Source organism: Vanacampus margaritifer, chromosome 14 (genome assembly GCF_051991255.1).
Source record: "Vanacampus margaritifer isolate UIUO_Vmar chromosome 14, RoL_Vmar_1.0, whole genome shotgun sequence".
Taxonomy (NCBI): domain Eukaryota; kingdom Metazoa; phylum Chordata; class Actinopteri; order Syngnathiformes; family Syngnathidae; genus Vanacampus; species Vanacampus margaritifer.
This window is the reverse complement of record NC_135445.1, coordinates 301331-324724: the sequence shown is the minus strand read 5'-3', so window position 1 is coordinate 324724 and position 23394 is coordinate 301331. Positions and strand designations below refer to the sequence as shown.

The window sequence follows — 23394 nt, the reverse complement described above, 5'->3', positions numbered from 1 at the left end:
ATCACCTCATTTTTTATGATAAAGTATACTTGCGTATTTGATTTTTTTTTTAATCGTCCGCCGCACAACACGCATCTTCAACAAACTCAATAAAATGTAATCGTGCAGCCATTTTTTTTTTACTCTACAGTATGCTACTTCCGGTTTCCATTAGTTGATTCTTTACTCCATTTTCTGCTTTTGTTCTTTTCTTGGGCAGTATTAAGTCTTCGTACATTAGACGAAACGATCACACAGAATGTCACGTGTTATGAACATTTTTAAAGTATACTTTTGATGTGACTTCAGCGGCCCTCTAGTGGCCATCGCGTGTCACTGCAGATCAAAAGTAGGTTAACCTGGAAGTGACGTCACCACATGGCCTTGCAGTGCATTCGGAAGCAAGTAGATCAAAACGTTTATTTTCATCCAATAAAAACAATTAAGAAAAACAACCATTGCGAAATCCAGTGGTCACGTGACGTTGATGATCTTCAACACATTTAAAAGCGCTTGTCTTTATTATCAAGAAGGCTTTCATTCATTTAAAACATTTTGTTGGATTCCAAAGACCTTGAGAAAGTCGCGTCACATCTGACGACATCACCGAGCGGCGTTCGGTTTCTCCATTCACCAAAGCACGACGGCTTCCGGCGCCCTTCAGTAGTAGGGGCCGACGTTCTCGTATCCGGCGTAGCTGGGCCACTCGGGCAGGATGCCGTGTCCGCACGTGAGGCTCCCGAAAGCGTCCAAGGGGATGCCCGAGTCCAAGTGGCGCTCGCCGTCCCGCTGACGCTTGTCCTTGGCCCGGACGATGCGGTAGTTGTGCCCATGGTTGCTGTCCCAATACTCGGCGCCGGCCACCTGGTAGCAGACGGCGAACTCCACGTGGCGGCGAGGAGCCAGCGGCTGCGGCAGGGCCAGGCTGAAGGAGAAGGTGTCGCCCGAGGCGCCGGGGTACGCGTCCCGGACGTAGACGCACTCCACGTCCGAGTGGCTCTGCCACGAGTCGAAGGTGACGCGCAGACGCACGCGCTTCTCGAAGGACAAGTTCTTCACCTTGACCGTGCCCGCCAGGGTCCGCTCCTTCAGCACGCACTTCTCCAGGCACACGCACTTCCTGTCCAGGCTGCGGCGGAACAGGACGTAGTCGGACGCCGGCGGGCTGAAGTCCAGGACCAGCCGCTCGGCGTCGGCGTCCGGGCTGGCCGGGCTGTCGGGCGTCAGGCGGACGTTGGCGGGAATGCGGATGGCGTCCTTGAAGTGGGAGAAGAGCTTGACCCTGGCAAGGGGCAAACCTCGATGGTCGGCGAAGGTCACCTGCTTCTTGGCCTTCCTGGAGGCGCGCTCGTGGCGCCGGCCCGTCGGGCTGCGGTACGCAAAGTCCTCCGGAGACAGGAGGAGGGGCAGCGCCACGTCCGTCGGCATGTTGGCGGCGCCTGGCTTAGCGTGTTAGCTTAGCATCGCTGTGAGGAACACACACAGGGCAAAAACTTTTGCTTGAGCTTTCGCGACAACGTCGGATGACGTCACTTGGATTATTCCCGCCGGCCGACGGCGCCTTTCAGCAACGACGCCCACAAAAATGGCGCCGCCTCATTCAAATGTTTGAAATACAAGAACAGATTGAGGTATAAAAACGGCTGGCAACGTCACTTCCTTTAACACCACTTTTTCTTTTCTTTTTTTCTTTACGCGCAATTAATGACCGCCCCAAACTTGGGAGGGAAATCAAGTCGCATCGCAGCGGACACGTTCACGTCAAAATGATAATAATAATAATAATGCATATATTTGTGGAGACTGGGGTCAATTGGATTTGACAATTCAAAAAAATTGAAAAGTTATTTTTATGTTACAGATGAGATCGCTCTTAATATGAAAAGAAAGCAATTATGAAAAATGCAATTATGCCCTCTAGTGGCAGAAAAATGACCAACACAAATCAATATCACACTCCTGTACGACTTTATCATTTTATCTCAATTTTAATAATGACTGTATCAATGACTAAGACATGCAGCCGTATTGCAATTCGTTAAACGTCCCCCCCCCCACTTTTATGTTAACAAGAGTACGAAAACTTCGGGAAAAAATGATTGTACGATTTAGAACAGATTTAAAATTTGCGATTAATCCAGAGTTAACTATTGAAGTCATGCGATTAATTATGATTAAAAATGTTAATCGCCCGACTCCCATAATAAAAACATTTGATGTCGTACATATAAATACCGGTTTAATTTTGTATTTTGTCAATAAAAATGTGCTTCATATAAACACTTCTCAGTCTTGTCATGAAGCAAGCATAATTTATCTCCTACGTCACAGGAAGTGGCTCCAACAGCCACTTCCTGTCGCCACTGGGGCTTTCGTGAAGTAAGGAACTTTTTTATTATTATTTTAAACTATTCACCTTGTATAGAAGGTTGAGCACACGCACGCCAGGTATGTCCATACTTGTGAGCCGCGGAACCCGAAGGCCTCAGTTGCGTCCTATTGCGCAATCTTCTGGTCAATGTTTGTATTTCACGACCTACTTATCAGAATAAATGGACATTGGAACGTGTGCTGTGATTTTGGTCATATTTTAATGCGTCAATTATTCTGGTAATCAATTGAATTGGATAAAAACGAACAAACTACTCGTTTTAAGTTTGCATCTTTGCACATTTCTCTTCACGCCCACGACGATTGTGACTTGAAGTTTTTCGTTTTCTCTCTCTGCTTGCGTGAAGCGTTTCGGACTGCCGAAAAGTTTGAAACCAACTCACCTCTCAAATGTCGAGCCCCAAATTGCTTCAGGAATGAAAAGAAATTTGGAAGAAGCGCTCGCGTCGTCTTGAAAACGATCCTGCTGCTCTCATGCCAAACAATTCATCGCCACCTGCACAACCTTCCAGTCCCCGCCCCCCAAATATCAGCTGACCTCGAGTGACCTCGCGTCTGCAAGTCAAGCGCACGCGCGCGCGCGTCCCTCTTTTACCTGCGCGGCCCGGCGTGCGTGCGTGCGTGCGTGCGTGCGTCCACTTGTCGCTGAACGTCTACTTGCGAGGACGCGCAGTTTGATCGCTTCCGGTCCGAGACACTCGCGCGACACGTGGCCAGCCCCGAGCGACCAATCGGGAGAGGCCCCGGCCGAGTGATCGTGACGTCACGCCACCTGCTTTCCGAAGGGGGCGTGCGAGGGTCAAAGGTGAAGAGCGAAACGTCAGCGGGCAGGGACGCTTGGAGTCCACCAAATGTGCTTCTTACAAAACCTGACACGAGACAGCAAATAAGCGTTGAACAAATGATGCCATTTTGGAGCCCTTGTTAAGTAAGTGGTCAATATTTGCGTGCAGGTTAAAGGTCAACAGAAGATCCACATGTCCACGTGTCCTTAAATGCCAGCAGCTCAAAATAGCCACAGGTGTCAAAAGTCATGTGGCTATATGCAAATTTACACATACTGGCCACGCCCCTCCGCGCCAACTAACCCCTTTCGCACCATCTGGGTGCGAAAGGGCACTTTACGTTTTGGTGTCAACACAATTTGGTGAAGCAGCATTTAGCTGTTGTGCTGCACACAAATAGAATGTAAGTGCAGGTTGAAAAAGACTCTTTTTTGCTAGCGTTTGCGAATTTCAATCCATTTAGTCACCTGGGGTCGGCTCCGCCTCCTTGGCGCTCTCAGCAGGAAAAAGCGTTGGGAATAAAGACGTTATTGTTTTTATTCGAACAAGAACAAATGGACGCCAAGGGAAATGCACCGCTTTGCTAACACGAGCAAACTTTCGCGCCATTGGCCGCTCGTTGCAAAGTCGCTTGCATCAAGTGGATGGAAGCCAGCGCTAAGCTAACGCTAAGCTAACGCTAAGCTAACGTGCTGTTCAAAACGCTTTGGGGGTCAATTCGATTGCAAAGAGGAAACTTTTTTTACGCAGAAAGAAAAGCACCAGCAAGTATATTATGAATATTAATCATGATGAATTTGGTCCTAATTGCAATTAGGATTTTTGGTACAAATCAAAGAAATGTAAAAAAATATGAAGACGAATTTCTTTCTAATTAATGCAAGTTCCTTTTGGAGCTGATGTAGAAAAATATTCAGATTTTGCGCACATCAAGCGCCCTCTGGTGGCTCCTTTGTGAATGCCACGTCCTTTCCATCAGGCCCATCTTGACCAACTCCGTCCGTCTCAAGGTCCACACATGCCGCCGAACCCGAGATTGGAACCTTTCGTAGAAAGCTCAAGCGTACATTTGAAACGTCACCCGAGGTCTTAAAACTTGCATTTGTCTGAAAGGCAAGTTTAAAAACCCTCATTTGAAGTTTTAACCTTCACTTCGGGCAGCGATTCGGAAACGTAAGCCCAGTTTGCAACCCTTACTCGACTTTGGTTTTCGGCTTTCAACGTAGGGTTCGAGTTAAACGTGCCGTGTTTTAAATTCACTTGAGGCTGTCCACGTCAGATTGGGGTTGAAAATGACGGATTGAACTCGGGTTCCAAACGAGGTCGATGACTTCAAACTTGCGTTACAGTTTCAAAGTAGGACTTTAGACTCAGGTTCGGGTCGCAAAATCGGGTTTCAAAATACACATTTTGTAGCAGGCTTTCTCGTCGTTTTATAAAAAGTCGTTTTATAAAAGTGGATTTACAGTTTGGGCACACGAAGCGTTTTAAAGGCTTACTTGACCTTTTCAGCAAGCATTCGAACCGACGGGGATTTGGAAAGGCAACTTTTGCAAATGCTTTCCAAAGACGCCGAAGACGAAGCCGAAGACGAAGCCAAAGACGCCGTCCGCCTCGTCGGCGCACGCAAACAGTGACTGACCAGCTTTATTGACATTGGACTGCACAAACAAACATCCATAAATATTTCCAATCGATATCAATCAATATTTACATCCTACAAAAACGAGCTTGCGTGGCTGGCACGAGACAAAACACGAGCGGGAACTTGGGATGGCTCGGCCGCCGTCGACCTCGTGCAACAAGCGGCGGCTCCACTTGGCCAAAGTGGGACGGGTGCGGGCGTCGGGCTGGCGCCGTCTCGGAGCTCACACGTCGTCAAAAATGCCGCTGCGGGACGACGACATGGACAGGTAGCGTCCGCCGGCGGGTCTGAAGCGCAACGACGAGTGAGACAAAACCAGCCAATAAAAACAACCCGCCGATAGAAGGCAAGCGGAAAGCGGCCGGTGCCGGCGCCTTTACCTGCCGGCATCCCGCGGCTCGTCGTCGTCCGCCAGCGAGTCGGCGTTGAAGTCCAGAGGTTCCTGGTCCCGGAGAAGCTCCGAGCAGTCGCGCTCGGCCCACGTGGCGGACCGGCACAGGTACTTGGCGGCTGAAACGCAAAGGCAACGTAGCGTCAACGCTAACGGACGCACGCTAGCAGGTTGCCGGCGAACGGCGCCTTTTCGGCAGCAATTATTTTCTTTCATTGCTACTCTGAAAGCGTCTCGACTGTTTGGATGTCATTTCGTTTGTCTTGACTTTTTTGATGTATTTACTTTTTGTGTGTGTCGATTCGGGGCAATTGTTTCTGATTCTTTCATTTCTTCGAAAGAACGAAATAACATTTTAAACTAAAATTGTATTGAAAATGTTGAATTGAAATTTTTGAAATGAAATCGATTTTTTAATTTGAATTGCAATTCAATTCAACTGAATACATTTTTTAATAGAAATTGAACTTTTGCAACTGAAATTGAAGAACCCGCACGACGCAATCGCCGGCTGACAACTGCCAGCTCAGGTTCGATTAGTAAATATTATTTATTTCATTTCCATCGCAACTTGATCAATATTGGATGGAAACGAAGTCAATTGAATTGGGAACAAAGTTGAACTCAAACTGAAGTCGTGAATCCAAACGGGCGACGATCGACGGCCATCGCAAGTTGTTGATGGAATTTGACGGTTCACTCGCGGTCGTTTTTTGGAGGGATTCTCGCGGCTCAGACGACCTTTGCACCGCCAGCAAATTTCTCGGACATTTGAAAACTTCTCGTCGGTTTTAAGAATTGTAAAAAAAAAAATCCATCATGTGACGTGAAAAGCAGGCGTGAAAACTGACGCGTGTTGTTGGCGTGGTGGGCGTAGCCCGTCTCCTTCATTTCGTGGCTGTTGCGGCCCCTGGCGCTCGGCTCCTCCCTGCCGTTGCCGTAGCGTTCCTTCCACTCCTGAAAGACACGCATGGCCGTCAACGCCGTCGACGCCGTCAACGCCGAACGCCGTCAACGAGGTCGGCCGGCCCACTCACGCGCCGTCTGTTCTCGCCGTCTTCCGTCCGCTGGCGCTTTCGCTTCTCTGCGGGCAAACAAAGCACACGCGCCGGCAGGTGGGCGGGTCAGCGCGGCCGGCGCTCGCTCGCCGGCGTGCTAGCGGCGAGGCGGCACCCACCTCGGCGAATGAGCTCCTTGCCCTCGTCCACCAGGTCTGACGTCAGCTCGCTGTCGCCCATGAACTGCTGGAAGCCCAGCAGGTTGAGCAGACGCGTTCCCAGGCTGAGGCGAGACGCGGGAAGAAAACAAACGTTTGACAGACGGCGAATAACGAGGCTCGCTTTCGCTTCCCGAATGCAATTGGAGCGCATCACGTCCCGTGAGAAACGTGGCAGCCAATCGGCCGCTTTGACGTGAATTGGCCGCGTCGAGAAGTGACCGTCGGCGGTCCGAAGCTCCTCCTCCTTCCTGGTCTGAGCAGGACACGATTTAAGCAAAGTGCAAAGTTCAACTTCATTGCCTTCATTTTTCAAACCCACTTGAAACTTTCGACGGTACCAAACAAATGCCGCTTATTTGAAATGGAGGGACCAGAAAAAAATGCTGTTTTGGACCCATTTGTAAAACGGCCTTTTGGTGCCGTCATCGTCATTTTGAGCAATTTTTGCTGCCGTCGGCAGAATTTGCCTCGAGCGGCCGCCGATGAGCCGCCGGTTTCGGTTTGTCGGTTTACCTGAAGTAGGTGGCGATGCACAAGATGACGATGAGCATCGGGTAGTAGATGTAGAAGCCGTCGGCCACGAAGGACAGCACGCGCATGGAGCCCATGATCTGCCACACGGGAAGAACACGTCAAGGCGGCGGCGGCGACAAACGACGGCAAACGACGACAAACGACGGCTTACGACGGCAAACGACGGCAAACGACGGCTTACGACGGCAAACGACGACAAACGACGGCAAACGACGACAAACGACGGCAAACGACGGCAAACGACGGCAAACGACGGCTTACCGAGGTGTACGCCGTCTGCTCTTTGTGCTGGTGCGAGATGGCGGCGTCCATGTGGATGAGCCCCAGGAAGTTGAGACACAGCGGCGGCGTCAGGCGGCAGAAGAGCCTGAAGGGGAAGAGGCGGGCCCAAGTCAAAGGCGATCTGGAGGCAGGGGGGGTGAAGGCGCGGCTGGCTCACATGCCGCTGAACTGCAGGCTGTACGCGTCCGTCTGGTGATGCGGCGCCAGGTAGTAGAAGTTGAAGACGCGAATGCGGAAGACGGTGGAGTAGACGCACGAGCACAGGAAGAAGATGGTGATGAAGCACGCCACCTGGTGGACACGCACGGCACAGCGGCGGGTTAGCGGGCAAGCCGAGGCGGGACAGCGCAGGCCGATTGGATCCGGCACGCAAACGCTTCCGCGCTCACACAAAAGTCACGTCTCATTTTCGTGACGCTTTATCACCAAATCAAAAAATGAGATCCATAATCGCAATATCGTCAAGACATGCAAAAAAGTTTCATTCGCAATTTGAGGCTTTGATCTGAATTTGACGTTCACTAAAATGTGAACCGCCATCCAATAGTTGCACATTATTGAGCGGGAATTACAATTGATTACGAATACATGAAGTTTGCTTATTTTGTTACGTGGAAAAATGGAATCATAAAAATTGTCGCTTCTTCAGGCACGTTAAATATTGCAACGCCATTTTGAGCAACTATGCGGCACGTTTTGGTGGCGCCCTAATGAAGCCTTCCCAGGATTCTTGCAAGTTTTCATTAATGACCACAATTTGGCCTTCGTGGAACTCTGAAACGCTGCCTTTCTTCCACCGGCCACTAGATGGCAGCACGCTATTTTGTTTGACACGACATTTCAAAGAAGAAGTATTTCACAATCAGCCAGCAGATTTTTGCTGCTGAAATCGATTCAATGTGGAATCGTCTTTCCTTTTTTTTTTGTAATGTTCATCGTCAGATGACAAGTTAGGATTGTTTGAAGGAAAAAAAGGATTTATTGACCGTAAACACAGACGGCGACACAAATAAAAAGCGGGCCAGTAAAATATTTGACGATGTGAAAACGATTTGTATCCGTACCAGGCCACCGCCGCCCTCAAAGTTGACATTTTGGTCCTGAAATTGGCGGTGTTTTGAAGGCGGCGGCAGACGCAAGCCAACGCCCACCTTGAAGTGGGCGGAGTCGCTGGCCCGCCGGCCAGGTGCGCCCTCACCTGGATGTAAAGGTAGTTGTAGTCGCGCTCGGCCAGCTGGATGAAGACGGCGAAGAGCGACAGGACGGGCTTGGTGCTGAAGAAGGTGCACTCGGACCAGACCACGGCGCCGCTGAACAGCGCCAGGACCACCGACAGCACGCGGTAGAAGCCGCGCTTCAGCAGGCACTCCCAGTACCACTCTGAAGGCAAAACCACAACATGGGCGCCTTCAAAGCCGTCCTTTTTGCAACTTTTGCAACCGGGACGTTGGGTTTCCCGAATGCGTCTCCGTCCATCCTGGCAGACGGCCATCTTGCCACAAACGCTCATCTCAATACGTGACTGGATAGGACGAGACTTTTGAAGCCGCCATTTTGCTCCTCCCGAAAAACCTCCCAAATTGGACAACATTTGAGACGCTACTTGGTCGGAAACGGCATCATTGGTCATGTTTCCGATTTGTTCAACATCAACAACAACTTGCCTTCAATATGTGTAGAAATTAAACACTTAATAATGATGCATATTTGTAAACAAAGCAGCACATTGCGTCCACTTGTTAAAAAAAAGAAAGAAAAAGTGAGCAGCCTGCCTGGGTTTTGTTGACACTTGATTTGAGATCGGGGAGCGGCTTTGTGTGACATTTGCGCGTCTGCGTACCTGCGGTGGGCGTGTAGACGTATCTGCAGAACCAGCCGGGGGTGTCGGCGGGGGGGAAGGCGCGCACGAAGCGCCGCGTGGCGCCGCTCTCGTTCCGGGCCACGTCCTCCAGGTGGAAGGCGTCCTGCAGCAGCATGTGCCACTGCACGCGCGTGCGCTTGTGCCGCTGGACGGCGTAGATCACCTGCACGTTAGCGCTCCACGCGTTAGCACGCTAGCTGGCGGCGCTCCGCCGGACGCAGGCCACGCCCCCCTCACCCGTTTGTGAAGCTTGACCAGACTCCTCTCGCTGGGGAACGTCTGCTTGTCCTCAAAGTCCTCGTAGTCGTCCATGTTGCGGCCCAGCTTGTCCTGGTAGTCCGCGGGGCACTGAGGGGCGTGTGGGACGCGGGTGTGAGGGATGGCGAGGGCGAGGGCGGGGGAGACGCGCGCGACTCACCTTCCTGAGGATGGTGTCGACGCTCTTCCGCAGAGGATGGTTGTACTTGACGGCCTCGCTCACCTTTCGCACCTCCTGAACGAGAACGAAGAAGAAAAAGCATTTCAGCTTTTGGAACAAAACGAGGCTGCGGCCAGCAAAGATTTTCACCATCGATGATGTCATCGATGATGTCATCAATGACACCGCGGGCTTGTTTTTGTCTTGAACTTCAATTTCCCGCAGCCAGTTGGGAGTTGAAAAGGAAGCGTTTACTGAAGAATCGTTCTCAATTTCTTTTGTGTTTTTTTTGCCAATCGTCAACTTTTGGCGCGCTTAACGGCCGTCGGCGTTGGTCCCGCCCGCCCGCACTGACCTCCATGACGTCCTCCAGGTTCTCCTCGGCGTCCGCCTTCTCCGTCATGAGCTTGGAGGCCTTGAAGTAGGTCTTGAGGAGCAAGTGTCCGTGCCTGGAGGCGTTCCAGTAGGACCGCGGGATCTCCACCAGACCGTAGCCCAGCAGCAGAACCAGCAGGAACAAACCCCACGTGTTGGCCGCCGTGATGCCGATGGTCTGCAGCTCGTACCTGCCGGCGGCCGCGCACATCCGCGCGCTGGCGTTAGCGTTAGCCTCGGCTAATGGCCGAAAGGGCGCGCGGCTCTGACCAGGACAGGCGCCACTCGGGGTGGACGGCCACGTAGATGAGCAGCGAGCCGAAGATGAGCAGGTAGCTGCCGTAGTAGATGGCGTTCTCGATCAGGGCCGTCTGGACCTTGCCGGCCATGGAGAAACCGCCGGAGCGCGCGTACGACTGCATGAACGGCAGCAGCAACCTGGACAACGTCGGACAGGCGCCGTCAGTCCACCCATCGGCGCCCACAAAGCCCGCCCGCCAATCATCGTCCAGCGCCCAGTCGGCGCGCTCGGCGTACTGACCAGGTGAGGCACTGCGAGGTCCAGTAGACCACCCGCCAGAAGACGGGCATGACGCCGTCCGGGATGTAGCTCCACGGCTTGTAGCACGCCGTTTGCGCACTGCGGTGGGAAACAAAAGCGGGATTACGTCATTTGCGTCACCCGGACGCACGGAGCGCACCGACCTCTGAGTGGGCGGCGCCGATGCGTTTCCTGACGTGCGATTGGACAGGGGCGGGCCCGCGGCGTGATCCATCTTGCACTGCTTGTAGATGGTCTGCAAGACGGCACAGATGAGACGGGCGCTCGGCACGCCGCCAGCGAAGGCGGGACCCACCGTGGTGACGTCCAGCGGCAGGATGAAGACGATGAGGAAGCACAGGTACCAGGCCAGCAGCGTCCCGAACAGAACCATGCGCTGCTGCTTGCCAAAGTCGCCGTAGCGGTGCAGCAGGAAGAGCGCCAGGAAGAACACCACCACCATCTCCACCGCCAGCGCCGCCCCGCTCATCCTGACGCGCCGGCCTCGGGCCACGCCCACAACCAACCACGGGCCACGCCCACAACCAACCACAAACACCTAAAAAAAGAATCAACAAACAAAGACTTTTTCTTCCGGAAGGCCATTTTTCATCCATGCTGTTATCTTGAAACGGCCTCCGATCAATAAAACAGCATTCGGAAAACCAGCGTAAGGATAAATCCTCAATCAGCATAAAAAGAGGATCATTTTCCCATTTTTTGTTCGACCCGTTCACATTACTTTTACTTGATCATTAAATAGTATCGTTTGGCAGCTGCCTCGCATTCAGTAAAACAAACGTCTCCATCGTACCTGTTTTTCAAAGCGGCAACTCCAGCTGAGTGTTTTGTTCCATGAGAGAAGCAGTCGCCGTTACGCCCCCGCTGTGATTTCCACAAGTTGGGATCCTTTGCAAGCGAGCGAGCGAATCTCTTGGAAGTAGACGAGGTTCGTCCTCAACTCTTTGGCAAGAACAAACAAGGCTTTGCGTTTTGTCACATTTCGTAGCATTTGGTGAAAGATCCATTCAGAAAGCTTCAACTTAATAAAGATATTAGCTTTAGATAGATGAAACATACATTGTCAAGATTAGCACAAGTAAAAATAATGACCAGGGAACGATAACCACAAATTCAAACAAAACTAGAGTTGTTTGGACCTTTTTTCCTACAAAAATAAGAAAAACACATCATTTTACAATATCTACCAAAATAGCCTTTTTATTTGATCATTTGTACAAAAAGTAAAACAACAAGATTTTTTTTTCTCTTCCCCAGAAAAACTGTTTTGTAAGAAAAAGCAAAAACAAACAAAAGACCAAAAGATCCCCAAAACACCTGAAAATAAAAGTCAAAAGCTGTGCATCGCAATCTTAGCATTAGCATTAGCTTGACTTTCACGTTCCCCGCCCCTTTCACTTCTTCTTCCTGACTTCGGCATCTTCAATGGATCGCGCTTCCAACGGTTGTCACGGTGAGGTCCAGAATATTTGGGAATTGACGCCACTTTGACCCGGAAATATAACGCAATCGCGTTTTGCGCTAAGAGCTCGACAGACTACGTCTCATCAAGCCGCCATCTTGGCCAACCCTCATTAACGCTCCTCGTTCGGCAACATCATTGCTGACGTCATCAGGCGATTATTGACGACGTTATTGAAAAGATTCAGTAGCTCGGCGTGAACGTTTACAAGCAGGCAGCATATTGAAATCCGACCGTAACAGACGAAGTGAGAAGAAAAACGATTGAGGATTTATCCTGCTAACTCGCTAGCATAAAAGCAACCGGAGACGTTTGGACTCTTACCGTTCCTTTTGCGTCCGCTTGAATCGAACTGATCACGTGACCTCGTTGAACGCTCACCTGCGCCTGAACTTGAAAGAAACCGACCTAGGACGCACAAACAACACACATCGGAACGCTAGCTGTCATCGGCCCGACACATCCGGGTTGGCCAGGTGGGGGTGGGTGGGGATGACGTCACTCTAGCAGACGCGCACGCGCAGTACTGGCCTTCTCTTAAAAACTAATTTGCTTGTGTTCTATGGAGGACCCCAAAAAAATCAATAAAAACAGATTAAAAAAAATATGAATGGAAATAAAAAACAACAAAAAATAAGTAAAAATTAATACAAAAATTAAAAATGAGATTCAAAATATAAAAGTAAATGTGGAAATAAATACAAAAATAGATCAATATAATGAAATGCCAATAACTTAAAAGGCTCTGCTGTCAGCATGAAATGTTATTCAAATGAGGAGGCGGTCCTAATTGTGTCTTGGGTTGAACAATTTGCAGCTGCAAGACAATATTATTTAAATAAAAAAAGAAAAGAGAGATGTGACGTTTTGATTAGAATTTTAATATTTGACAAAAACAAGACGACAATAATTTATTCTTTGTTGCTTTCTACTTTGGTTGGAGGACAACTTTGTACAAATAAAATATTATTGGCTTCATGCGTTCACACACAGACAGGAAGTGACATGGTGAAGAATTCCGGCTTTTGTGCTCAACTAAACAAATGTAGCGGACGGCGGAATCTCGTCGTCAGCCGTCGAGATCGCATGCGCACGTCCAACACGCAACGTTTTCCTTTTCAAGTTGGAAATGACAATTATGTGGAATTCATATCAGCAAAGAAAAGAAAAACAAGTTTGGTAGCACTTGTGAGGATGGAAATGTTGCACCCACGCTTGCCCGCCCGACACGTCCCTCACATTACACAAAAAAAAAAGAAAAGCCAACAAAACCAGCAATTTGAAGCGCTGTCATTTGTTCCTCACAGCCAAATATGGACACGCCCAGCGGCGCTTTTGTGGAGGATGCTGGCGCGACCTCTAACCCTGCACTTTGCCCTCCAGCAGCAGCAGCCTGAAAAGCGTCCGGGCGGCGGCCAGCAAAGCGCCGTGCAGCGCAAACTGCGCCAGCAGCGCCCCGAAGCCGCGGTACAAGGCGGCCCCGCCCTCCTTGCGGCGGATGGAGTGGAAGCAGTCGGCCGCGCCGTCGTACTGCGTGTTGACGGGCAGCACCAGCGGGGGGCCGCCGCCGCCCCCGCCGCCGCCGTTCTTTGCCGCCGCGCCGTCGGTGGCGTCGATGATGGTGCGGGTGCCCTGCAGGCTGAGGCGGTGCAGCGCCGTCTCCAGCGGGAAGGTCAGCGCGTCCGCCGCCAGCGAGCCCAGCCACGCCGCCGCCAGCTCCGGGAAGTGGGCCTCCAGCGGGTCCTCGGCCGGGCCCTGCCGCCGCTTGCGGGCGCGCCGGTGCAGCCACAGGGCGAGGCGCTGCACGGCGGCGGCCACCGCGTAGCGCAGGACGGCGTGGCAGACGGCGGGAAGCAGCAGGCAGCTCAGCGGCAGCAGCCGGCGGCTGTGGGGGGCGCCCACGCCCAGGAGGCGGGCCAGACCCTCGCGCACGCAGTCCAGCAGCCCCGACGACGACTCGTCGCGCACGATCTCGCTCTGCGGGGTCACGGCAGGTCACGTCAGCGTCCTTTGTGCACGCTTGAGTTCGGCCGCTTGCAATTTGCTTCTTTAAAGGGACACGCGACGCACGCCGACGTTTTTCGCCAGTGAAAAGTTCAAATTGTGTCCACAATTCATGCAAAGCGCATTCATTTTTCCACCTGCTGTGGACTGAAGACGACATCACACGTTTTTAGTGGTTATTGCGGACACCAGGATAAACAATATGGTTGTTTTAAACTTACCAAGCTTAGACGCAACATTTTAACATGAAACTAGTTAAGATCCAATCATGAAGTGCTGACATCATCCAAATGATGCCTTTTATTGCTTCGGACACGAGAATATGTCAAGGCCACTGCAAGCATTTATGGGTTTGAAGGGGTTCATTTAAGACCAGGAAACAAAAGTCAAAAAGGAATATTTGCACGGGAATGTGTGTTATTGATTTTGAAATATTTTCTTCAGATGTCGCGGACTTCGACGCGCTCATCCGATGAAAGATTGAAACCGACGTCAAAGTGCCCTCGGGCTCGCATCGTCAAAGTCTGGATTCGGTCACGTAATGTGAAGAAGAAAAAGCGACTGTAATGCCCTCGCACGTGGGCAAGGAGAGCCATCTATTTATTTTGCATAGATGTCTTCTTAGGACAGAAAGAAATTCCCATGGAAAGTTTGCAAAATTGCGCAACTTAACTTTGCACCTCAATGAGAAGAAATGAGAAGACATCGTCACCTGCACGGTCTCGATGAGGCTGGAGCAGTAGAAAGGAAGTGCCACCGCCGCCGTCAAACTGCAAACAGGAAGTCGTGCGCAGCGTCAAAATAAAAGCAAGATTTTCAGCCGGTTGATGAAGGAAGGAAGCGCAATCGCTTTTTACTTGTTTGCTTTCTTCTCTTGAAATTGCCGCCTTGAGATACAAGTTCAAGTAGCTCCGTGACCGGGGCTCGCATCTCAAATCATCTTTGCATATCTGTTGCGTCGTCATCACATGACCACACTGACGCTATTCCGTAGCCTGTCTTTGGCCTTTTGTATTGTTTGTTAGCATTAAGCTAAGCCAAAGAGCCGGAAGCCTCCGTTCAGGATTTGCGCGTTGCCAGCAAATTCTCTGCCGCCATGGAATGTTTTCATCTCAAATTTGTGCTCTCAAGTCAAAGCAAAAGAATGACGGCTCGCGAATCAGGTCACTCGTGTCGTGGGAAAGAAACGCCGTTTTGCGACCTCTTTGCAAACTTGAGAAGAGCAAAGTGCGACACATTTCAAGCGATTGACCCCCCCCACACACAAAAAAAAGGGAAGTGCAAAACAAACCCTTTGAGCAGGAAGTGTCCGGCCAGCTGTTTGCCGCTCCAGTTGTGAGGAATCTCCCTGCCGTAAAAACGCAGCGTGTTAAGGCGGCGCACCAAACCCAGAAGGGCCGGCGGTTACCGTGGCAACGGCGTGAACTCGCTGATGATCCCCTCGGCTCCCAGCGTGACGCCGTGCACGATGAAGGTGCTGCCCATCCCTTTCCACAAAGCTCTCGGACCCTGAACGGAAACAATTCCAACACTTTTTTTCAACTGGAGCATTTACACGGAAAATAGTAACAGAAATTGAACAAAAACAAAAAAAAAATTATTCAGTATATAAACACAAAAAACACAGCTATAAACTCATTTACAGACGTCTTCCGATTGGTCCATTTATTTTTGTCTTAATTCCAGAATAATTTGCATTCACCGCATATTTATACTTTATTAAATTACATTAGAATTAAATACAAATTTCTAAAAAATAACTTTTTTAAAGACATATTCAAATAAAATACTAAATAAACAAAGCAAAAACAAAGCTGTGAGATCATGTTCTAATTGCAAACATGCATGCAGCGCGTCTTTTTACGCTTCATTTAATGACACTCAATAAATCCCGTGGGAAATCTTTGCACTAATTCCCCATCTGAACTTCTCACGGAACCCGAGCGGTTCCGTCAGCATGCGACTTTTGTTTTGGCGGTGGCGAGCGCGCTGGCATACCTGAGCCTTGCTGATGGCGTACATGACGGCGAGGGCGCTGAACGGCGTCAGGTGGTCGCAGCGCGCCTGGTAGTTGACCTGCGGGACAAACAAACGCAAAGGTCGTGGGCGCGCGCGGCCGGAGGTCAAGGCGGAGGAGGCGTGAGGTCAAAGGTCACCTGACACTGCCGGCGAAAAACCACGCACGGATGAGTCAGCACGTTCTCTGCAAACAGACTGCACGGCCGCAGAAGCGCCAGTTAACGGCATCGTACTCACAACATGGCGTCATCGTCATCATCATCATCATCATCATCATCGTCATCATCATCATCATCATCATCATCACCTGACCAGTCCGATCCCGAAGCCCGTGAGACGATTCAGCTGCTCTGCAACCACAACAAAACAACAACAAATGTCATGCTTGGATCATATGAACGAAATCCTGGATTACTCGTTTTCTTTTCTTTCTTTTTAAACCCGACTCACCGTTTCTTTCTTTTGAATTTCTTAAAATAGCAATTATGAGGAAGCTTCAATTATTTGTGGACTTTTGCAATGTCAGCAATTTGGAGATTTTTAGGGGCGAATCCATCCCTGTTATGTGTGGAAACTTGCAGCTATTAACCATTTTGTTCCCAATCATATTTTATATACTTCGTTTTATGATAATAACAGATTGGGCTGCTTGATTATGGGAAAAATAATAATCACAACAGTTTTGGCAACATGTTTAAATGTAAAAAAAAAACTAAAGGAAAATATTAAGACAAATAAAATTCTTTAAAACACTATAATTATACAAGTTCCTTTTGGATGAAACTAAATATATTAAATTAGTTATTTTAGAATTTAAAAAAGGTGCAAATGCATACATTTAAACAACTCAAAATCTGGTATTAATAATCGTTTTTACAATTATACTGATTTTGTAATCGTGGAGTGTAATAATTGAAATTGAATGTTGATTAATTGCGCAGCCCTAATAACAGAGTTTAAAATAATAATTGATTTTTAATTGGCAATGAAAGGGAGCTTCTGGCTCGATGCTGGGCAAACCTGTTAAAAGGACATCGTGGACATTCTAAAAATCCCCCCCAAAAAAAACAACAGCCGCGGCATGAGACTTGAAGAGAAATAATCGGACCTTTATCATACCAATACCGATAACAACTAAATGAAAGAAGAAACAAAAAGAATCAAGTCCAATTGGGACAACCCTAACCAAAACTGTTCAATGGCGGACTTCTTTTTGTCTGTAATAACTTATAAAAGTGCATTGATTTGATCCCATCTATTTGTGTTGTTTTGATCGTCGCTTGAAACAACAACAACAACAAAAGGAAACGGGCCGCCTTTCGACCTCAGCAACCTAAACAAAATCAAGACAACTCCCGTCACCTAAACAAGAATAACGTAGTTAACCTAACCTATTTTACGTGAGCTAAGATAGGCTAAAATAAGCTAAGCTAAGCTAAGGTAAGGTAAGCTCCTCACCAGGCGGAGGCGGGCCGCCAGCCTGCGCCGCCGCCGCCGCCGCCGCCGCGTTCCAGTCGCGCTCCACCGCTGACGCTCCGGGCGGCTCGTCGAACAGCGGCGTCCGCTCTCCGGTGTGCAGGTTGCGGCTGCCGGGGATGTCCGGCGGCGTGGTGACCCAGTGGAGGTGCTGCGGCGGCTCCTGGGCGCTCCTGAGCGAATAAGCCGCCGGGTAGTGAGGCTCGTCCCGGCCGCCGCGGTACGCGAGCCCGTCGAAGCTGTCCGGTCGTCTGGACGCCATGAGGAGGACCGAGAGAACGAACGAGGACCACCGCGACGGGACGCAGATCGTCAGCCTGCAAACATTGACGAACGACCCGAACGGACCGCGGCCTGCTGTCACCCGTGGTCACCTGCTAACTCTGACCCGGAAGTTAAGATGCGTGGATCTCGTCTCTTTTAATGGTGGCGGTTCAGCGGATTAGCGCTCCCTAGCGGACTGGGGCGTCACGATTTCCCCCCTCCTGGCCTCGAATGTATAAAAACAAACAAGTACAATAACTAAGAAAAATGGAGAAAGAAAACAAAAAAAATGGTTATCAGAAAAAATAAAAAACGCTTCAAGAATAGGAATAATCGACACAAATAATTTTGATATAAAATCAAAAAGAGACGTGAATTTGTGTGTACAATTAAAAAAAATCCAGGCGCTTCTATTATTTCGCAATGCAAACAAACTAACGACGACGTATTGTAGCGCTTTTGCCTGAGATTTAGCATACAAACCAGGCAGATTGTTTTAGTAGTCAAACGACATTTCATCACATTTTGAAATCAAAATAATTGTCACAAATCAAATGACAACAATCCCAAATCAAATGCTTTTAAATGACCAGATTGCTTCCTTTCGCCGCCATTTTGACCTCATTGTGACGTGGACTCAGAACTCTCTCCATATACATATATACACTATATAGTATTTGGTCGGTTACATGAGTATAGACGCACGCACGTACTTGACAGATTAGGAAATATTTTAAACAATTTTAAAGATGTGACTGATTTTAATGAAGGGTGGGCAAGAATGCAGACATGTTGACACTTACACACTTTATTCGTTTGAGTGATTCCAGCATACATCCTTTTTTTTTCCAGCATACATCCTTTTTTTTTTTCTTCTTAACGTCACCAATCACATTGGTCCCTTCACTCGTCCACAGCAAGAAGACAATTTGCCACGTTTGTCAAATGACAAACGTGGAATGTAAACGAGACGCCCTTGTTAGCCATGTTAAGGCAGCGTGTGTCTTTAAGGCCTGTTTAACCTTTCACGACCTCCTCCGAAAAAGTAAACAAATTGGTTTCACATCTCTTCATTACATACAGAAAAAAAGAATACAATTTTTTTTTTTTTACAAATGAGTCAGTCTGATTGTGTCAAAGATGCTAAACAAATAGATAAAATGTGTACTGGTCGCTGGCTATGCTATCATCGGCACTAGACTCAGCTAGTTAGCATTAGCATCTGACGTCATGGCACGAGAGAGCAAACTAAAAACACAATTAATAAACACTCATAACTAACATAATTAAGCACTAACATGATAAGATGAGTGTGTAGACTTTTTCTCAAAACGTCCATGAATTAGCGGCTAACTTGGGCGTGCAAATCAAGCTACAAACTACAGTTGGACCTCGCTGGCGATCTTCCCGAGGTTTGCGTGGTCACCATCTACAGCAAGGTTTGTTAGCGTCTCCGCCGACTAACCAAAGCGATGACATGAAGCGCCAACGGCGGGAAGCGCCAACGACGAGCGGCGCTAATGACAGTGCTCCGTGATGTCCACCACCACCGCCTTGCGCCAGCTGAACAGGAAGTAGCCGGCGCCGGCGCCCGCCGCCACCGCCATGCACAGGTACGCGTTGTACGTCATGAAGACCAACATCAGGAGGTAGCTGACCACCACCTGGATGATGTGCAGCAACGTCTGCAGGAAGTGGGAGGGGCTTAGCATCCTCTGCCTAACAACGCAACAGGATAGCATCAGTCTTAGCATGTAAGCGCACAATGACAAGCCAAGGAAATATAAAAAGCAAGTGGGCTGCAACTTGACCACCTGACCCGCACACAAGTACCGCGGCGGGACCTCAAAACCGGTCTGACAGACAATCCTAAATCTGAATTCATTTGCTCCCAAAAACGTATAAATGCGTTCTATTGCTCCCAACGATATAAGTTTTTTGTTGGTTTAATCTAGAGCATACTGAAGGCTTTGTTGCAGCCTCTGACCTGAAGAGAAGGCTTGAAGCAATGGTTATTACAAAAACGGCCAGCAGGTGGCAGCAGAGTAGAAGAGATCAACCTGGGCCATGTTGCAAAAAGCTCCATTGCCCACAATTCTAAACAGATTTGTGAGTAATGGTGAAATTTAGCTATAGTCTAATTAGTGGTGTAACGGATCACAAAAGTCACGGTTCGGATTTGACTCACAGATCGGATCAGCCCAAACAAAAGAAAAAAAGAAGATAAATAGTACTTTGTCTTTATTTTGTAAAGCGCTTTTGCCATTAAATTAAAAAAACAAATCAATACAAAATGTCTAATGCAGCCATTTAGGATTTAGGAAGACCACTTTTAAGTGCAATATGAGGCAGAAGCATTCTTATTTTGACAAAGTCCATGTGTAGAACTACAAGGTATTAATGACCTCAAGTTGTGTTCTTACAAAGTAAAAAGCAAAGTTTGACATTTTGAGTTGAATTCGGAAAAAGTGTTTTATAAAATAAATAAAGACAAAGTTCTATTTATCTCTTTTTTGACATTTTCACACTTAGGGGTGTGCTCACTTTTGTTGCCCGGGGTTTAGCTGTTAGCGGCTGTTTTGTCATTTCTTTTGAGGGAGCAGTAAATGTACGCTGACTACGTTTTAGCGTGTCATTTTGAAATGTGAGGGGTGTGCAGACTTTTGTGAGCTACTTTTTGGCACGAGCGTACCCGACAGTCTTGTGCGTCTCCATGAGGACGGTGCCGTCCGTGCCCGGCAGCGGCATGCAGTTGTAGCGCACGTTGACCTGACTGCGCCGCAGCAGCGCCTCCCGGCCCATCTTCAGACCCTCGTACAGGACGGCCAAGAGGAACACGCCCACGCACGCGCCCACCATTTCTGATTGGAGCGCACAACAGGAGGAGGAGGAGTCAAGTCAAGGCAGGACAAGGAGGAGGAGTCAAGATGGCGTCACGTCACGTCACCTCCGGCAGAATTGATGACAAGTCCGCTGAAGAGCAGCTCCACGTTTTGGTAGCCCAAGTAGAAGGTCATGGCCTGGGCAACCGCGGGAGCATTAGCGTGTGACCGGCACGTTAGCATTTAGCATGTCAACGCCTACCATGCCTCCGTGTCCCCCGTGGCCCCCTCCGGTGGCTCCGCCCCCGTGGTCGTGTCCGCCCCCGTGGGTGGGCATGGGCGTGGTCATCATGGCGTGGGCGTGGCCGTGGGCGTGGTCGCCGTGGTCGTGGCCGCCGTGGTTGCCGTGGTCGCCGTGGTTCATCTGCATCGAGCTGTGGTTCATGACTGACACGCACAAACATTTGCGGAAGTCCACTTTAGCAGAGTCCAGTCCAGTCTTTGACTTTTAAGCGTCAAGGCTAGTTTTTTTTTTTTTAATTACCCCTATTTTTTTTAGATTTTTTTGTGTTTTGCAGAGAAAAAAAATCCACTTTTTTTCTTGAAATCTGTACGTTTTTCAGAATATTTTTCTCTCTCGTTTTTTTGTATTTTCTTCCATTTTTTTGAGGGGGGGAATTCTTTGTTTTTCTGAACACTTTTTTTCCTGCTTTTTTAAAAATGATTATTATTTTTCAGAATATTTTTGTTCTAGTTTTTAGTTCACAAAAACGAAGAAAAGTGACTACAAGTTATTCATTAATGAAATAAAAGAAAAATGAAAATGTTTTTCAAAAAACTGAACTGAAACTCCATTTCATGTTTACAAAACAAGTTGCAGCAAATGTGCAGTCTCGCGTACTGAAGCAGGTCCAGAAGGAAAACGGAAACGGGAACGTGTGGTCCAATCAGCAGCTGGCTTGGCTGGGTGTTCATAAAATGTCTTTTTTTGAAAAGCCGAAATTTCAAATGACTCGCAAGTCCAAACTAACTGTTGACGTCATCGTTTGTTCTTCAGCAGCCAATCAGAGGCCCTCATCGCCGTCGCCATGACGACGATGATGATGACGCCGCATCTTCCGTGACAGCGAGCAGGCGGCGCTCGGCTGTAATTTGATTGGCCAAGTGGCCGCAGGCAAAAAGAGGGCGGCAGCCAATCAAATCAGAGCTCGTCAATCAGAGGATGAAGCACAAGTTGTCCTTTTGTTGGGACAAGAGCGACCGCTTCTCTGGCTTTAGTCAAACGAGGGCTGTTTGGAAAATCTGTCACTTATTTAACAAAACAAAAATAAATCCTTTGTAGTGATCAGGGACGAGGGAACGAGTGATGAATGATTTATCTGCCGATCGTCCTACCTTTGGCCGATAGGAGCGCTTACTGCTCATGCATCAACCTTTTACCTCTAGGAAGGCTTACTGTCGGTGCATCGAACTTTGACCTATAGGAAAGCTTAGTTGATCCGGTGACAGGAAGTGATGTCAGCAAGTCAACGTTTTCTTTGATGATTCAATACAATAGAACAAAGGCTGTAATATCGCAACACACCCCAGTTGATCGTGTTAAACGATGTTTCTATATGTACAAGGTGGGCTGGCGCTCCAGGGGGGCTCGGGCTGGCGCTCCAGGGGGGCTCGGGCTGGCGCTCCGTTTAAAATCTGTGTAGCCCAGAAAAAAAGTCTCTCAGGCATTCATTTTGTGAAGCGCTTAACCTCACCAGGGTCGTGAGCGTGGCTCTTTATTCGACATTCTAAAATTATTTTCTCAGCCCCACCCTTTAACAGCGGGAGGGAGAAAAACCCGCCGTCGTCCCGGTTGATATTTTTGCTCCATGTGAGACATGGAAGACTGATTATTCCAGGATTTTCATTTATTTATTTAGTTTTTGGACAGGAGAGAGTACACTTCATCTTTTACTCTTAACCAGACAACCTTTGCATTTCTTTTTCGTTTTTTTTTTTATTGTTTTAAACCATTTTAGTTTTAGATTTTATGTGTACATACAGATAAATTGCTTTGGGTGTTTTTTGTTTCGTTGTTGTTCGTGTTATTTTTAGGTTTCATCTTAGCCAAGTCGGCAGGGCGTATGAGGATAAATAAAGGTGAAATCAATCAAACGTAATACATATTTTTGATTGCTTTCAAATGATGTTACGTTCATTTGATTTATGCACAGTACTTCATTTCAGCAGTAGCTTCTTTTTCTCTGTAAATAAAATCGAGTTCCGCTAATAAGCTAAATTGATTGATCAATCAATGATGTCATTGATCTGAAGGTAGCAGACTACTGGACTTAAACGACTAACTAACATAAACATGCTAGTTAACTAGTTAGTCACGACGTAAGTAATGCAGAGGTCACTGACACGAAAACAAACTCCACTGACCTGGAAGACTTCCGGGAACTCTTCTCCAAATTCTTCTACGACGCAGACGAAAAAGTGGAAGAGTCGAGAGGAGGGAAACTTGTGGAGAGAAGAAAAGAGCAAAATTGTCGAAAAGGACGCAAGTGGTCGCGCGTTCCTGATGGTCGTCGGTTTTGGTCGCCGTCTGAGGACGGAGGGTCCACTTCCGCCGGTGACGTCATGGCGCAGCACGGCCAGGAGGGGCCAACGAATAAATGGACCAATCGGAAGACGTCTGTAAATAATAGGCGTGTCCTGACTGTAGCCACGTCGCCGGGTGGCTTAGGCGAAAACACGTGACGACGGATTTGCGGCTTTTGGATTGACGGTGGTCGCTTTTACACAAACTTTTAGATGGCTTGCTAGAGTTGATACAAGAAATGTCTATTTAATCTACGTATGATGTGAACTTGAGAAGAGCAAGAAGAGATGACGCGTGTCTGGTTAGATTGTGTTGCGGCAA

The 23394-nt window shown here is 48.6% G+C and overlaps 4 protein-coding genes across 6 annotated transcripts; all 4 read right to left on the bottom strand.

The window, feature by feature from the left end:
• Positions 1–369: 369 nt before the first annotated feature.
• LOC144063944 (protein phosphatase 1 regulatory subunit 3B-like) lies at positions 370–2990 on the bottom strand. The gene is made up of 2 exons (XM_077585987.1): positions 2754–2990; positions 370–1445 (listed from the first exon to the last, which is right to left on the bottom strand). Exon 2 carries the CDS (start codon positions 1405–1407, stop codon positions 640–642), a length of 768 nt encoding a protein of 255 aa, XP_077442113.1. The 5' UTR covers positions 1408–1445; positions 2754–2990; the 3' UTR covers positions 370–639.
• Positions 2991–4784: 1794 nt separating this feature from the next.
• lmbrd2b (LMBR1 domain containing 2b) lies at positions 4785–12402 on the bottom strand. 2 transcript variants are annotated; one of them, XM_077585984.1, is made up of 19 exons: positions 12229–12402; positions 11236–11384; positions 10738–10980; positions 10586–10677; positions 10422–10520; positions 10151–10318; positions 9861–10071; positions 9506–9580; positions 9325–9435; positions 9067–9250; positions 8425–8606; positions 7384–7517; positions 7206–7311; positions 6924–7021; positions 6369–6472; positions 6229–6275; positions 6043–6148; positions 5181–5310; positions 4785–5087 (listed from the first exon to the last, which is right to left on the bottom strand). In XM_077585984.1, exons 3-19 carry the CDS (start codon positions 10909–10911, stop codon positions 5024–5026), a joined length of 2085 nt encoding a protein of 694 aa, XP_077442110.1. In that variant the 5' UTR covers positions 10912–10980; positions 11236–11384; positions 12229–12402; the 3' UTR covers positions 4785–5023. The 2 variants fall into 2 exon arrangements, with proteins under 2 accessions (XP_077442110.1, XP_077442111.1); XM_077585985.1 differs by lacking the exon at positions 11236–11384.
• Positions 12403–12764: 362 nt separating this feature from the next.
• On the bottom strand, positions 12765–17809 carry slc25a46 (solute carrier family 25 member 46). Its single transcript, XM_077542786.1, has 8 exons — positions 17386–17809; positions 16235–16277; positions 16065–16122; positions 15907–15984; positions 15317–15417; positions 15200–15256; positions 14621–14678; positions 12765–13881 (listed from the first exon to the last, which is right to left on the bottom strand). Exons 1-8 carry the CDS (start codon positions 17663–17665, stop codon positions 13264–13266), a joined length of 1293 nt encoding a protein of 430 aa, XP_077398912.1. The 5' UTR covers positions 17666–17809; the 3' UTR covers positions 12765–13263.
• A 650-nt stretch (positions 17810–18459) lies between these two features.
• On the bottom strand, positions 18460–23106 carry slc31a1 (solute carrier family 31 member 1). 2 transcript variants are annotated; one of them, XM_077543043.1, is made up of 5 exons: positions 22914–23106; positions 20752–20936; positions 20615–20687; positions 20360–20528; positions 18460–19386 (listed from the first exon to the last, which is right to left on the bottom strand). In XM_077543043.1, exons 2-5 carry the CDS (start codon positions 20932–20934, stop codon positions 19185–19187), a joined length of 627 nt encoding a protein of 208 aa, XP_077399169.1. In that variant the 5' UTR covers positions 20935–20936; positions 22914–23106; the 3' UTR covers positions 18460–19184. The 2 variants fall into 2 exon arrangements, with proteins under 2 accessions (XP_077399169.1, XP_077399170.1); XM_077543044.1 differs by having other exon boundaries at positions 20752–20913.
• Between the last annotated feature and the right edge of the window lie 288 nt (positions 23107–23394).

Coding starts and splice junctions, on each gene's coding strand:
- slc31a1 (XM_077543043.1), bottom strand. CDS start 20,934: ATGAACCACAGCTCGATGCAGATGAACCACGGCGACCACGGCAACCAC. Junction 20,529..20,614: donor TGTCATCAATTCTGCCGGAG/GTGACGTGACGT, acceptor CGCTCCAATCAG/AAATGGTGGGCGCGTGCGTG. Junction 19,387..20,359: donor GAGACGCACAAGACTGTCGG/GTACGCTCGTGC, acceptor TTGCGTTGTTAG/GCAGAGGATGCTAAGCCCCT.
- slc25a46 (XM_077542786.1), bottom strand. CDS start 17,665: ATGGCGTCCAGACGACCGGACAGCTTCGACGGGCTCGCGTACCGCGGC. Junction 16,278..17,385: donor TGGCGGCCCGCCTCCGCCTG/GTGAGGAGCTTA, acceptor TTGTGGTTGCAG/AGCAGCTGAATCGTCTCACG. Junction 15,418..15,906: donor ACGCCATCAGCAAGGCTCAG/GTATGCCAGCGC, acceptor GTTTCCGTTCAG/GGTCCGAGAGCTTTGTGGAA.
- lmbrd2b (XM_077585984.1), bottom strand. CDS start 10,911: ATGAGCGGGGCGGCGCTGGCGGTGGAGATGGTGGTGGTGTTCTTCCTG. Junction 10,319..10,421: donor ACCTCGCAGTGCCTCACCTG/GTCAGTACGCCG, acceptor GACGTTGTCCAG/GTTGCTGCTGCCGTTCATGC. Junction 10,072..10,150: donor CCCGAGTGGCGCCTGTCCTG/GTCAGAGCCGCG, acceptor GGCCGCCGGCAG/GTACGAGCTGCAGACCATCG.
- LOC144063944 (XM_077585987.1), bottom strand. CDS start 1,407: ATGCCGACGGACGTGGCGCTGCCCCTCCTCCTGTCTCCGGAGGACTTT.